This window comes from Gambusia affinis, linkage group LG12, assembly GCF_019740435.1.
Source record: "Gambusia affinis linkage group LG12, SWU_Gaff_1.0, whole genome shotgun sequence".
Classification (NCBI taxonomy): domain Eukaryota; kingdom Metazoa; phylum Chordata; class Actinopteri; order Cyprinodontiformes; family Poeciliidae; genus Gambusia; species Gambusia affinis.
Window position 1 is genome coordinate 12,175,295 of NC_057879.1, and position 13,293 is coordinate 12,188,587.

A 13,293-nucleotide genomic window follows, 5' to 3' on the forward strand; every position below is an offset into this window, starting at 1 on the left:
TTATGCACACCCCTGATAATGATGTGTGGAAAACCCTCAAATAAATGTGTCTCTTATTGCAAAGTGTAACAGTTTCACTTTGAAAGGTGTAAAGAAATTCAGCCCTTGATTTAGGAATGCTTTAGGAACTATTGTTTTAAAGAAAATCACTAATTACACAAGCACTGAAGACAATTCCATCCATCCATCCATCCATCCATCCATCCATCCATCCATCCATCCATCCATCCATCCATCCATCCATCCATCCATCCATCCATCCATCCATCCATCCATCCATCCATCCATCCATCCATCCATCCATCCATCCATCCATCCATCCATCCATTTTCTAACACCCTTGTCCCTAGTGGGGTCGGAGGAGTGTTGGTGCCGATCTCCAGCCAATGTATCGGAAGAGAGGCTTACAGCAATTCTTTAAAGTAAATTTAACTGATCTTTTTTAAAGTCATGCTTTGTTTCACTTGGACCTTTTTCCTTTCTGAAGATTTTCTGGAAACCACATCACTCTTTGAAATACCCAATCGATATAATAAAAGACTTGAAGTGGTGCACCAATGAACTGGAAATTGTTTTCAATTGGTTAACACAATATTGTTTGAAAACATGTGGTCAAATAATCAGAGAAAAGTCATTTTCTGTGGTAAATAATGATCCTGATAACTAAACTTTAAAGAAAACCTGTGCTGTTAAAGATCATTGTTCTACTCACGAGAATTATCTTCCCCTTACTTTAAAAGAACTGAGATTAGGCACCGAATTGAATACATTTGTTTGCAATTTTGTTGAAGTAATAAAAGTTAATTTACTTTAAGGGTTTAGCACATCTTTATCAGAAAGGCAATAAATGTTGCAAAGTAGAACTGGATGTTGTCACCAATGAAACAGGTACATTCATGTTTGCATGGAGAGTCAAAGTCAGGCTCTACAAGTCAAAATAATGGCTTTTGCTGAAGACAGTAGGAATATTCGGAGGTGTGCGCTTGACGAGCATCTTCTGCTGATGACCACTCTTATCTTTTCAATTCCTTCCTGGTAATCCAGGTTAAGTCTTCAGAGTGTCTAGAGCCACGGCGATGATCCTCGGCACGCTGCGGTAAAACGACTCATTCTCAAGACCCACAAGACTGTAGAAGGTCAAGGGTCGTCCTGCCACCACAGCTCTGATCCGTGCCTGGTAAAGTCCTCGATCATTTTTGGAGGTCAAATCGACTAAAACCTGAGAAGTGACAAATAGAAATAAATAAGTAATTTCACAATACAAATAAAATTTGCAGTTGAAACTTAATATTTGACTGTGATTTACCTCTTGGAAGCTCATCTGCAGATTGTTGTTTGGTATGTTTAGGATCCAGTTGTACGTCTCTTGGATTTGGCTAACTTGTCGTGAAGACTCTGTCAATCCAGGACAAACTACAGGGAAACCCAAACGCATGTTAATTTGGTCCGTAATGCACAACATCTTTAAATCAACGCCAGAAATGTTCAATACATACTTTTCTCACTGGTAGCAGGGATCTGCCTCTTCTGAAGAACACTTCTGGGTTTTCTTTGAAGACCCAATGATGTTCCATCACGCTTGAGGTCAGAAGTTTCTGTGTGAGCAAACTCCACTTTCCTGACGGCAGATGTCAACACGTCCAGCAGTGGTGCTGCAGAAGGTTTTAATTCTCCTCCATCCCCGATGTCATCAAATGTGAAATCCTCTGATGTGGCGCTCCACCCAGGAGAAACTGCTCCCCTGAAGAAAGCTTCACTGTGTGAAGAGCCATCATTCACAGTCTCATCTTTTGCTCCTATCCCCTTGAGTTCATCCATCAACACTGACAGAAGTGACCAGGGCTCCCTGGATTTTTGGGGTGAGGATGATGGAGCAGTGTGGCCCAGTGCTATGGTTGAAGAAAGACTGTAAGGAGAGTCTTCATCAGGATAGACTGAGTCCAAGTGCAGAAGAGGAAGAGCTGCTCTGGAGCCCAGTTTTGAGTGAAGGCCAGAAATAAGAGACTGAAATTGTCCAGCCAGTTGTTGCACCCAAGAATCCTGTGTCTGCAAACATTTAGAGACATAAAATAGATGTTAAGAAAAGGGTAAAGTAAATCCACAATGAGTCCAATGCAATCCTTAATTTTTTTTGTATTGAAAAAATCTCATATTTAATTGACTAAAGTAAGTTTACTTTATATAGAATGTGTCCTCTTCATACTTAAATATGACATAGATATAATATTTACATGTTTGAAACCTTCAACATGAAAGATACCTTCAGAAAGAAAACATGTTTTCTATAAACATGCTGGTTAAAAATGTTGTTCTTTTTATGGGGAAAGAAATGTGTCCTTTCCATTCTAGTAAGTCTCTCAAGGCGAATGTATTTTGATAAGTAATTTTGATTGGTTGATCAGCACCTTGTGACAACTTCCTGAAAAGCTGTCATGGTTCTGAAACTTTGAATTCATCCTTGATCTTTAAGTTTTCCTCAAAAAGCACTGCTGTTAAAAAGTAGAAATGGAGCTGCTGAGGTAGTTCATAGTTTCAGCATCTGTATCTTTAATTTATTGACGTATTTCTTTTAACATGATTGAATCATTATCAAATCAATGTCAGGCTTTTTATTGTTTGTTGTTCTTTCAGTTACCACTTCTTGTTGTTTTGTAATAGTGCTTAAATGAAGTTTAGATGATGTAACTGTATATATATATATATATATATATATATATATATATATATATATATATATATATATATATATATATATATATATATATATATATATATATATATATATATATATATATATATATATATATATATATATATATATATATATATATATATATATATATATATGTCGTGAAGACATATATATATATATTCTTTTCTTTTTTTAAGGAAGCAATTTACCTGTAGAAAAATATTTTCTTCATCACTTTTTGGTGTGGAGGAAGTGTCTGTCATTCCAGTCTGGTGCTGTTTGTCCATCTCATCAGCCATGTTTCTCAGGTATTCCTCCCACTCATCCACTGAAGGACCCACCTGTCTAAATAAAGATGGTGGAGCATGAGGCGGATCCTGCGCTGCTGGTATCACAGCTCCCCCTAGCTGTTCTGCAAATAATGAAATACAAGTTAGAAAGCTCATGTTAGATATTCAATATTATACTACTGTATTGACTGAAAGGGCAGATGGTGCATGAGCTTTTGTGTGCTTGTAGAAAACACAATGCTGCAGGAGCACGATCTTTCAAACCTTTACCTTTAATCTGACTGAGACCATGGTTCAAGCCGAGGTCCCTCCTTTCTCTGTTGTGGGTAAAAGCTGCACTGTAGATGTGCTCCACAAGCTGTGGGAGAGTCTGAGTAAAGAAAGTCAGGTCCATTTTGTCCCTGATGTAGTCTTCAGCCCTCTGGAGCAAGTCCAACAGGGTTTGCAGGAATGAACGCAACTCTACAGGGTAGAGAAATAAAAAATAAAAAAAATGTTCCAGGAATTTCAAACTAACTGAGATGTTTTGCTTCTAAATTGAAATTTTGAATGGAGGCACGTACGGCACTTCTTGAAGCGGGTGAGGCATTTGTCCTCAGCCATTCGACTGCAAGCACCAGCAGACTGACTGGGAGGACAGGTCAGGGTGTAGAAATGACAGAGAGAGTTAAACTCAGACCTCTGCTCTTCCTCTGTCATATCTGTTGTTTTCAGGAGTTCTGGGCATGTTGGTTCCCTGCTCCCTATTGACTCTGAAAACAATACACAGTGCTTAGGTGTTTTTGGTGTTGGGATGTCAGATGGTCTGTTTATTATTATTATTATTATTATTATTATTATTATTATTATTATTATTATTATTATTATTATTATTATTATTATTATTATTATTATTATTTTTGTCTGATAATATGAAGGAAAACGGTGTTGTGCTACAGCTGCGTGAAACTCACTCTGTATCTCGGCCTGAACCCAGTCAGAGAAAGCAGACACACGTGTGTAAACTCCAGGTTTTCCTTTCTCTCCACAGCCATCCCCCCAGGAGGTGACACCAAAGAGCTGGAAGCGACCTGAAATTCGGTCCTGATAGATTAGGGGGCCTCCAGAGTCCCCCTACAGAAGACAAAAACCATTTATTTATATAAAAAGTGTTTTGATATCCTTAAGGTTTCATACAGAGCAGTCATCATGATTAGGTTTCTGATGGAAGCGTGCAAATACAGCATGAGAGAAAGCATAGAAAATGAAATTGCAGGATCCAAAAGTTGTTGCTCTGCCCACCTGACAGGAGTCTATGCCTCCAGAGAGATAGCCGGCACAAAGCATGGTGTTGGTGACCAGATCTTTGCCGAGAGCGCTCTTACAGGTGCTCTGAGGAAGCAGGGGGACTTTGGCCTCCATCACCACATCAGCAGAAGGCCCATCTAAAAGACACACAAAAATGTTTTTGATAAACTCTCACTTCATATTTCATTGCTTCAAATAGCAGTCCAGACTTCTTAAGCGAGAGAGCGAAATTGCATTAGCATTAATATCTATGACGGTTTTAAAACAAAAGTTTTATTACAACCATAGTTCACTTTGGTTTTTACCCATCTTGATTTTGTGGTTAGCAGGACAACAAATCTCAAATTAAAATTATATTTCTGAAATGCTGAACTCTCCTTAAAAATGCATACTGTACACCTTTACCAGCTGCGACCGAGACAAGAGTGAGCATGTACACTCACCTTCATAGAGAGATCCCCAGCCTGCCACAAGACATGGGCTGCCTGTTGGGGGGTCCACACCCGAAGGAAGACATACCGGTGTCACATGTTCAGAAAGGACCGCAGGGGATGTCAGCTCCACCAGGGCTATGTCATTGTTGAAAGTCTTTGGATTGAACTGCAGGAAAGTGAGGATTTGGTTTATTACAGGGTTCTATTGACATTGTTATGTAATTATTTCTTTGTACCTTAGGGTGCTGGATGACGCGGTTCACTTTGAGAACCTGCTCATCCGGGTCTTTCTTGGTAATGTCAAACTCTCCTACCACAGCTGTCCAGAAGCTCTCGCTGCGGCTGCTGAAGCGGAAAGATGGAGGTTTATTTTTAAAGTAACCTTTATACACAAAGAGTTTTACAGGAAAATACATTAACAAAAGCAACAAAAATCCCATTAAAAATAAGAAATACAATAAACCAATGTCTCAGCAATGTCTCATCAATATACTCATATAACATTAAGTAGTTCTGGAGTAGTATATTACTGGAAATGACCCAAGATTAAAGTCTTGAGGAATTTATATTCACTATGATTTATAATTTGTGACCCTGGAAAAAGGCACAATTTAGTGCCTTTTAAGATATCAATCAATCCAACACTTACCCAGCAAAGCAATGTGCTGCGGTCACTACCCAGGAGCTGTCCACCAAGACCCCTCCACACATTAGCTCACCATTTAGCTGCAGGTTGACCAGCCAGGGCCAGCTGCCCAGAGGTGCAGGGGAGCCACCCACTATCCTTGAGCGTGGCTGTGTGTTGTTCTGCACTCTGGATGACCTCTGACCGCACACTGCTGCCAAGACAGACATCAAGACAGGCCTCAGCACGAATTCAGAAAATTTCTTATTGAGTACACAAAGGAGAAATTAGAGAAAACTCATCGTACCTTGTGCATGCGACTGCATGTCAGGTTCAAGGTTCTGCATTGTGTGAAGCAGGCTGCACTGGAGGACACGGGCACTGCAGCTCTCCCCCATGATCCTGATGCAGCTCTCAGTGTTGAGCTCACCTGGCAGACAGCGATGCTGGTAGTACCCACAGGCCTGACTCAGAGCCCAGCTCCGCTCGGCCTCACCCTGAAGCTTCTGAGCCTTGCTGATCACCTCACAGCTGGGCTCCGACGAGGCACTAGAGGGGGATGCTGTTGAATGAGGAAGCAAAATCAAGTGTCAAAACAGGGTTTTGTAAGTGTCAAAAACATGCTGGAGACTCAAGAATAGGAGCTGATGAAGGATAAGAACTGGACTCACAACAGGACCCTGACAGCTGTCCACAGTTCTGAAACAGACAGGGAGCACAGCCTCGACATCCTGCCTCAGTCTGGCTTCTTTCTGCTGAAGCACGATCCAGAGCAGACAGGGCGCTCGTCATGGCAGCTTCCAGGACAACTGTACCCCGATCAGACAGAGCTGCGGCAGAGGACAAGAAGAGACATCAATGTATTGGTCAAAAAGGAAAGAAAAGTAGCGTTTGCATTTCACATCCAGATTAATCTATCTGCTCAGCAAGTACGTAGAGCACTTTAAACTTAACTTGCCTCCATTATACAGTTAGCCTGTAGTTCTCCTCATCTTAGCACATTTTCACAAATTTATTTAGTTTTGAAAAATGTTACCAGAAGTTTTGCAGAACGTTTGAATGAAAGGAATCTTGGTGATTCAGTGGAAAGAACACTCAGTACATGTGAGCATTAGCATGAATTGTTGCGTATTGGTGTGTAGGCATGCGTGCGTGTGCATGTGTGTGTGCCTGTGTGCGGCTCCTTTTTTCTCATTCTGCTTTTTGAGCTCATTGGCAGCTTTTTTAGGGAAGCTAGCTCATGCTCTGCCCACTAGTGAGTCCTTCAAACCTTCAAACGCGCCGCTGACCCCACATCGCCCCTCCCTCCCCTCTGCGCTCCGCCACATTACAGGGCAGGACCACTAACAACAACAATGCCGACTGAAGACTTAATTAGAAGGCCAGGGCTGAGCGGGCAGAGGCTGAGGGGTTTTGGGGCAGGCCTGGAGGGCACTGGCTGCCAGGCCTGGGGCCAACAGGAGTCCAGAGATTCGGTGCATCTCGTCATGTTTGAAGGCTCAGCTGTATCTTGACATTGAGTTTTAATGAGCAGTTTGACAGATTTTGTTCATGTTAATGAAGCGGTAAAATAGTCCGCTCTTTACTGGAGGAAAACTCATGAAGACGTTATTAACTAATCATGGGCAGAACACAGGTAGCTAGACAGATGTTTCCAAATCTGACATTTTTTTTCAACACACTCTTCTCATAACTTGGACCCCTCTTAACTAGATTCTAAGAAAAATAAAAGAGCGAACAGAGTTTTATGAGATTTTCTGAAGCATAGGTAAATGGGTTATCCCTATCACACCTGCTGCTGCGCACTGCTGGCCAGCTAGCAAAAAAAAGTTGCTGATTTCCATAGTACTATAAACTCCAACAAAGACATATTCAGCTTTATAAAAAGTTTTCTGGTCACAACCTACCACCCTCTACAATAGTACATTTTTAACGATGACAAACATAATGGTGTACTTTTAAAGCAAAGTAGGATTTCTGGTTGTATCTCTGGATTAACGTGGATTGTATCAGGCTCCCCTATAATATTTTCATTCAAAGTTTTCATACAGTGAGAATTACATGCCCACATATCCATGAATATTTCTATCCGTGTGGACGAACCATATGCTGAACACCGGCTACGTTTCTGTAAAGCAATATGAGTACATCCATTTCACAGAGTCCAAAAACTAAGGAGACAGATGACTCTCTTTAAGACAATTTGTTTCAACCGAAGTTTTGTCTCTGAGAGTATAGTTAATGTTTAGGTGCCACAAACCAATAATGTTATTTTAAACTGATACAGCTAAGATAAAATGAACATTCATAAATGTGTAACATGAGTTAATTGGATCTGAGTTATCCCTCCCCTCGGGAAGAGCTAATAATCAGATTAGTCATTGATCATTTTAGCATTTGCTACTTATCACATTGCATTGCATATTTCATGACAAACAGCTTCAGTAAGTTGAGAAAAGGTACCTCTGAGAGCGCTCTGGGGCATCCTGTAGCCTTCTCTACCTGTTGGGGCTCCCTGCAAACACTCCAGCCCCATTAGCAGCAGTGAGATGAAGAGCGGCAGCATCATGTTACACCATCAGACCCCCGCTCCACTTTGACAGCAGGTGGACAAATGGGATTGCTGCAGAATGAATGAAGAGGATGCAGATGTGATGGAGACCGGGCCGGTCTGTAGAGTTTCCTCGTCCTTATTGTCTGGGGGCTCTGTCTCCCTCCTCCTGACTTTCTGGGCTCTCTCCCACACTGTGATGCAGGGCATCTGTCTGTAAGGTTACTCTGAGGAACAATAGGCCGCTGAAGTGGTCCCTGGAATATATATAGAATCCCTGAGGGAAGACTAGAGAGAGGGAAGGAGGGGTGGGAGAATAGCAAAGGGAGGGAGAGATGTTCTCATGGCCAATGCACAAGCAGATGAATTCATTAAGACTATGACAGCAAATCGGGCACAACTTGCCAAGGCTGACCATCACAAAGAGGTTTGGTTTTATGAAAGGAGACAGAGGGAGGGAGATGCAGAGACGCAGATCAGGAAAGAGGGAGAGCGGGGGGTAGAAAGGGCGAGCCAACGGATTGGCTGGGTGGAAGGGAACAGGGCGTTGTTTGAATTAATTAGTGTGAGAGAACGAGGGAGAAAGTTTTGTTGAAAATATATGCGCTGATGTGACACAGGGGGAATGTGCAGCCAGAAGGGAGTCTAAAGTAAAAAATCCCAGTGAGATTCAAAGCGGGCCAGATCCGGGACGCTGAGTGTTCGAGGGAGAGGGAAGTGTCTGCCATTCGTGTCCCTCAAAGAGGGCATTGTCCCGGGCGTCCCTCTGAGGATACCCACATCAAAGCAGGCCCCCGGGCATCACTTGGCTGCCGCGTCCATTGATCACTTACAGTCTTTTGTCTCTCCTATTAAAATATTGTCAATTCACATCACTTTTGTCTTTCTCTGCTGAACTCTGCTTTTGTTACATAAAGGTACAGTAATGCGCTGCTGACAAACATGAAGTATTTTCATGGGAAATTATTTTGCAAAAAAAAAAAAAAAAAGAATATATATGCATGTATAAATTATACAGTATATTCACAGTATTAGTTAGTGACTTTAAAAAAAAAAAATCAAATTCAGTTTGTGAGCCGTTAATTTTGACGTCTAAATTGCCTTAGAAGTTTCATTTTGTACTGTGGGTGGCCATGGATTTATAGTGGCAACGTCTCTAAATACTAAATACTAACCAATTCAGTTAGTAACATCTCCCAACTGAAAGGTGAAGCCGAGCATTAACTTGATCTGCAGAAACATTTCTTCAAATTAGAAAAAGACTTGTTACAATATTAAATACTTTTAAAATTATAAATCGTGAAAGGTCAACTTATTCTTTTTGATTTGTACCCACACTTTTTTCTAAATTGCACAAGGTGTAAAAACAATATATGTGTAAATTAAAATAATTAAATCAAATTCATTAGATTAGCTGTTATTCTGCTGACGTTAAAACAGCAGAAACATTAGTAAAATAGATGGGGCCTGGGAACGGCTCTGGAGTATCTGCAGATGATTAGTCAAGTAGAAAGACAAATTTAAGACAAGTTCTGCTGGGGGGTTTTGTTCTTTGTCGCTAAATACATGCTAGTTATGAGGGATTGCTGTAAAATCAGTAAAGAGTTTTGAGATCATGTATTGTGAACTGGTGCTATATAAATCAATTGAATTGAATTGAATAAAGAAAATAGCTTCATAAAATTAACAGCATGATGGATGACCCTGAGCATCCATTTCACAGGAATGTGATAAAAATTGACTCCAGTCAGAGGTATCTTTACAGACACTGAAATACAGACTGCTACAGCCTTTCTGTCGACAGAAATCACCATCTAAGTCTCGATGGAGAAATTTGTGTTAGATGAGTTACAACAGCATTTAATTTACTTTTGAGATCAATAAAGCTTTTTTAAATGAACTGAATACAAATTACTGCCATATTTTAGAAAGTGCTTAAAGGAATGACAACTAAATCTACATAATATTTCTGAAGGAGTGTCATCAACTTGTAACCGTAAATCGGATCTTCAGTTTACTTCAAAAGCAACATAGAGCTTTTTAAAATTTTTGACCATCTACTTTTCAGCTAAGATTTCAAAATTTTATAAGGTTGAAGAGGAGTGACATCTACAGATTTGAAAACTAGAAAAAAAACTCCAGCATTTTTTTTTCTCAATATTTAATTTATGTGTTTGTTTCATTTTTTCCCAACCTTCCTTAATGGCATGATGACTGTGAGATCTGAGAGCAGGATCAGGCAGAGCGGGGCGGGAGCTGCGTGGTCCGACCGGGCGGCTCTCTTTCATTCTTTCCTTTTCTCCATTCATCTGCCTTTGATGTCCTTTGATTAATTTGCCTTCTGCTCACTGTTCTTCTATCCACGGCATGGACAACTTCCCTTTTGTCCACTGCCAGCCTGCCTCAGTTTCTACATCCGTGAAGTTCTGTTTATTTATGACTTCATTACCAGTTGCACACATGCAACTGTGCAGGTGCGGTCATTGAAAATCACACTGAGCTATTGCTTAAGATAATAGTGCGTTATATCCAGGAAAATGTGGACAAATAAATCCTTTTTTAACTTCACATTAGTCAGTCAAGAGGTAAAATAGATTGTTCACATTATAATAATTAATTAGAACATATTTTCCAAAAGTGGTTACACTGTTATCTACTAGAAAGCTCTTTGGAAAAGATGTTCCTTTTCTTATTTTTAATCAGAGTGTGTCCAAATACTCCAATTTAACAATTAGAACATATCAATAAGTTCTAAGGTTCTAAGGTATGACTTTTTCAGAAGAGGATAAATGTTTTGGACTTACCTAGCCAGAGTCTAGAGGTGTGTGATGAACTCCTGCCAAAGAAAACCAAAGGCAGAAATTTTTATCAAAAGGTGAGTCAACAAATAATTAGTTCAAGGTGATTGCACTTTTCCAATCAGGTTACAGCATTTTTTTTTCTTCTTACAGATTTGTTTGCTTTTCAAATAAAATGTAAAGGATAATCCACACATTACATGCAGAAGTAAATTTACAAAATGTGTTATCGTGAATGAGTCTGTAAGTCTGCCTTGTTGCAGACCATGAATGCTTTAACATGTTACATAAAACGCAAAACAAAACAGCACAAACTCAGTCATAACAATGAGCACCTTCACAACAATCGTGTTGAATAACACCCAGCCATTGTGCTCAGTTATGAAACCAATTCTTCCATTGTCTCAGAGAGAAAACAATTGAAATCTGGGTCAGTGGGGAACGGTACGCAAGGGAGAAGAGGTTCCCAACATTTCTGCACAGGGAGACACTTGAGCTCCCTGACAATAGTCAAGCAGAAGCATTTCGACTGCATGCGCCTTTAACTGGTCATTGTTGTTAGCTAAATCCCTCAAGGCCGCAACAATCCCATTAGCTGCCATTTGTTTCATGTTAAACATCATTAAATAAATAAATACATTTAAATAAAGGATTGTGAATATAGGTTTGGTGGAAAAGATGTTGAAAAGATTGTCTGTTTGACAATAAATGTTTGAGTGTGCATGTCAAATATTAAATTATATTTCAATGCATGAAAGAAGACATTATAAACACCAAACATTTGCTTCACACCGCCTTTATAAGGATATCTCTATAATATCCCTATAATACTATAAGGATATTATAGAGATATCCTTATAAAGATATCCTTATGTTATAATATATTATATAAAATAACATATAATATTATATCCCTATAATATAACATATAATATAATATTATAGTTTATAATATTATATCCCTATAATATTATAGGGATATTATAATATAGGGATATCTCTATATGCTTTATAAGCATATGGAGATATCCTTATAATATCGCTATAATGTTATAAGGATATTATAGGGAACTGTATTATAGGGAACTGTAGAATCCACAGCATAACTTCTGTACTTTGGCCACTAGAGAGCAGATTCATCCCAGCTCTTTAATAATGACTTCTGATCATACCTGTATTTGACAGGATTTAATTTATTTGTTCATTATTGAGAAATCAAAAAAAGGGAGCATGATGCTCTTCTATTTTTTTTTTTTTTTTGGGGGGGGGGGTTGCTTGTTTTTGCACCTGAAGTAACTAATTTTGCTTCTCAGTTTGACGTTTGCCTCAGTTACACAACTAGATATGATAGAGCTATGATGTTCTATGTGGAGTTTAGTACAAGACGAAGAGATTTTCACAATCATCTAAAGAAGATTTTGTTTTATCAAGTGTTATGAATTGTTAAGTTTTAATGTGCAATCACAATCTTTCAGAATCAACTGGTGATGTTCTCATTTAAGAACAGGGAACTATCCTAGCTTGTACTAGTACTTTTTTACAAGAACCTTTTGGGTAGCCTTTAGATTCACAAACACAGAAAATATTTTTGAGAAATTTCCTTGAGGCAATGAACTTCCTTTTGAGTTGGGGAAAAGCACAGAACGGTTCAGGCTGGTTCCTCGAAAGCACCATGTCTAGGGAACTGAAATAGGAGAAATATGACAAAAGAGATTTTGGTTCATTACTAATAAGCTGCTCCTGATTTGCCAACACTGACATCTAGTGTTACAGCTGCTACTTTCACTCATTTGGGAGAAAATTCATGTCCTCTTGAAGTTACAGTTTTTCTGGATTGCTTTCATGCAGCTGTTAACCTAAACTCCTCATTTTCAAAACAGTGAACGGCATTGTAAATTTTGGGCAAACATCTCTACTTTTCTCTCTTCTGTCGAAAGGACGTCAAGAGGAAACTCTGAAAACCTACTTGATGCTTCAATATTCTGTTTTAGAAAATAAGGGCTTTCTGATAGCAGCTATTACTAACAATTACAATTTGACATGCTAACTCAGCCCTGTAGAAAATGAAGTGGGTTTCCACATTGTGAAAAAAGGTTGATGGTGTCATTGTAAATATCCATCCATCCATCGATCAACTATTTTTTATCCCAACAGGGTCGAGAGGGCGTCCTGTGCTTGTGTAAATATAATTCATTCAAATTGCTGGCAAAATTCTTTTATTGTATTTACTGCATTTTTTTCTGAGAACTGAAGAATGTAGCACTGGCATGATTTCACACCCACTTCCAACCTATGACTGTTTTAAATGTTTTTGGCATAAACAATGCTTTTGTTTTTTGGGGGGATTTTTTTGAAGAGTGGAATCAAAGATCAACTTCTTTGTTTTTCCTGCATCAGTTTGTCTAATTAACCTGTAAAAGATTGACTTTCAATTGTTTTTAAAAAGCCTCATAAGTCCTCCGCAGATTGATGAGGTCAAAAATTGCTTCTACAAGGTCATTGCTGACACTCTTTCTTCTTGGCATTTGGTTAACAACCATTGAAAAAAATACAATGCTTTTCTATGTATTTCATGGTACATTAAACCACAGAACAAGAATTCTACATTGCTTCTTT

The 13,293-nt window shown here is 39.2% G+C and overlaps 1 protein-coding gene across 1 annotated transcript; it reads right to left on the reverse strand.

Moving 5' to 3' along the window:
* Positions 1 to 312: 312 nt before the first annotated feature.
* Positions 313 to 10,707, reverse strand: prss56 (serine protease 56). The gene is made up of 15 exons (XM_044135004.1): positions 10,684 to 10,707; positions 7,792 to 8,167; positions 6,000 to 6,158; positions 5,636 to 5,890; positions 5,353 to 5,542; positions 4,940 to 5,048; positions 4,713 to 4,869; positions 4,264 to 4,406; positions 3,936 to 4,095; positions 3,546 to 3,734; positions 3,253 to 3,444; positions 2,902 to 3,104; positions 1,497 to 2,046; positions 1,307 to 1,413; positions 313 to 1,219 (listed from the first exon to the last, which is right to left on the reverse strand). Exons 2-15 carry the CDS (start codon positions 7,895 to 7,897, stop codon positions 1,046 to 1,048), a joined length of 2,694 nt encoding a protein of 897 aa, XP_043990939.1. The 5' UTR covers positions 7,898 to 8,167; positions 10,684 to 10,707; the 3' UTR covers positions 313 to 1,045.
* Between the last annotated feature and the right edge of the window lie 2,586 nt (positions 10,708 to 13,293).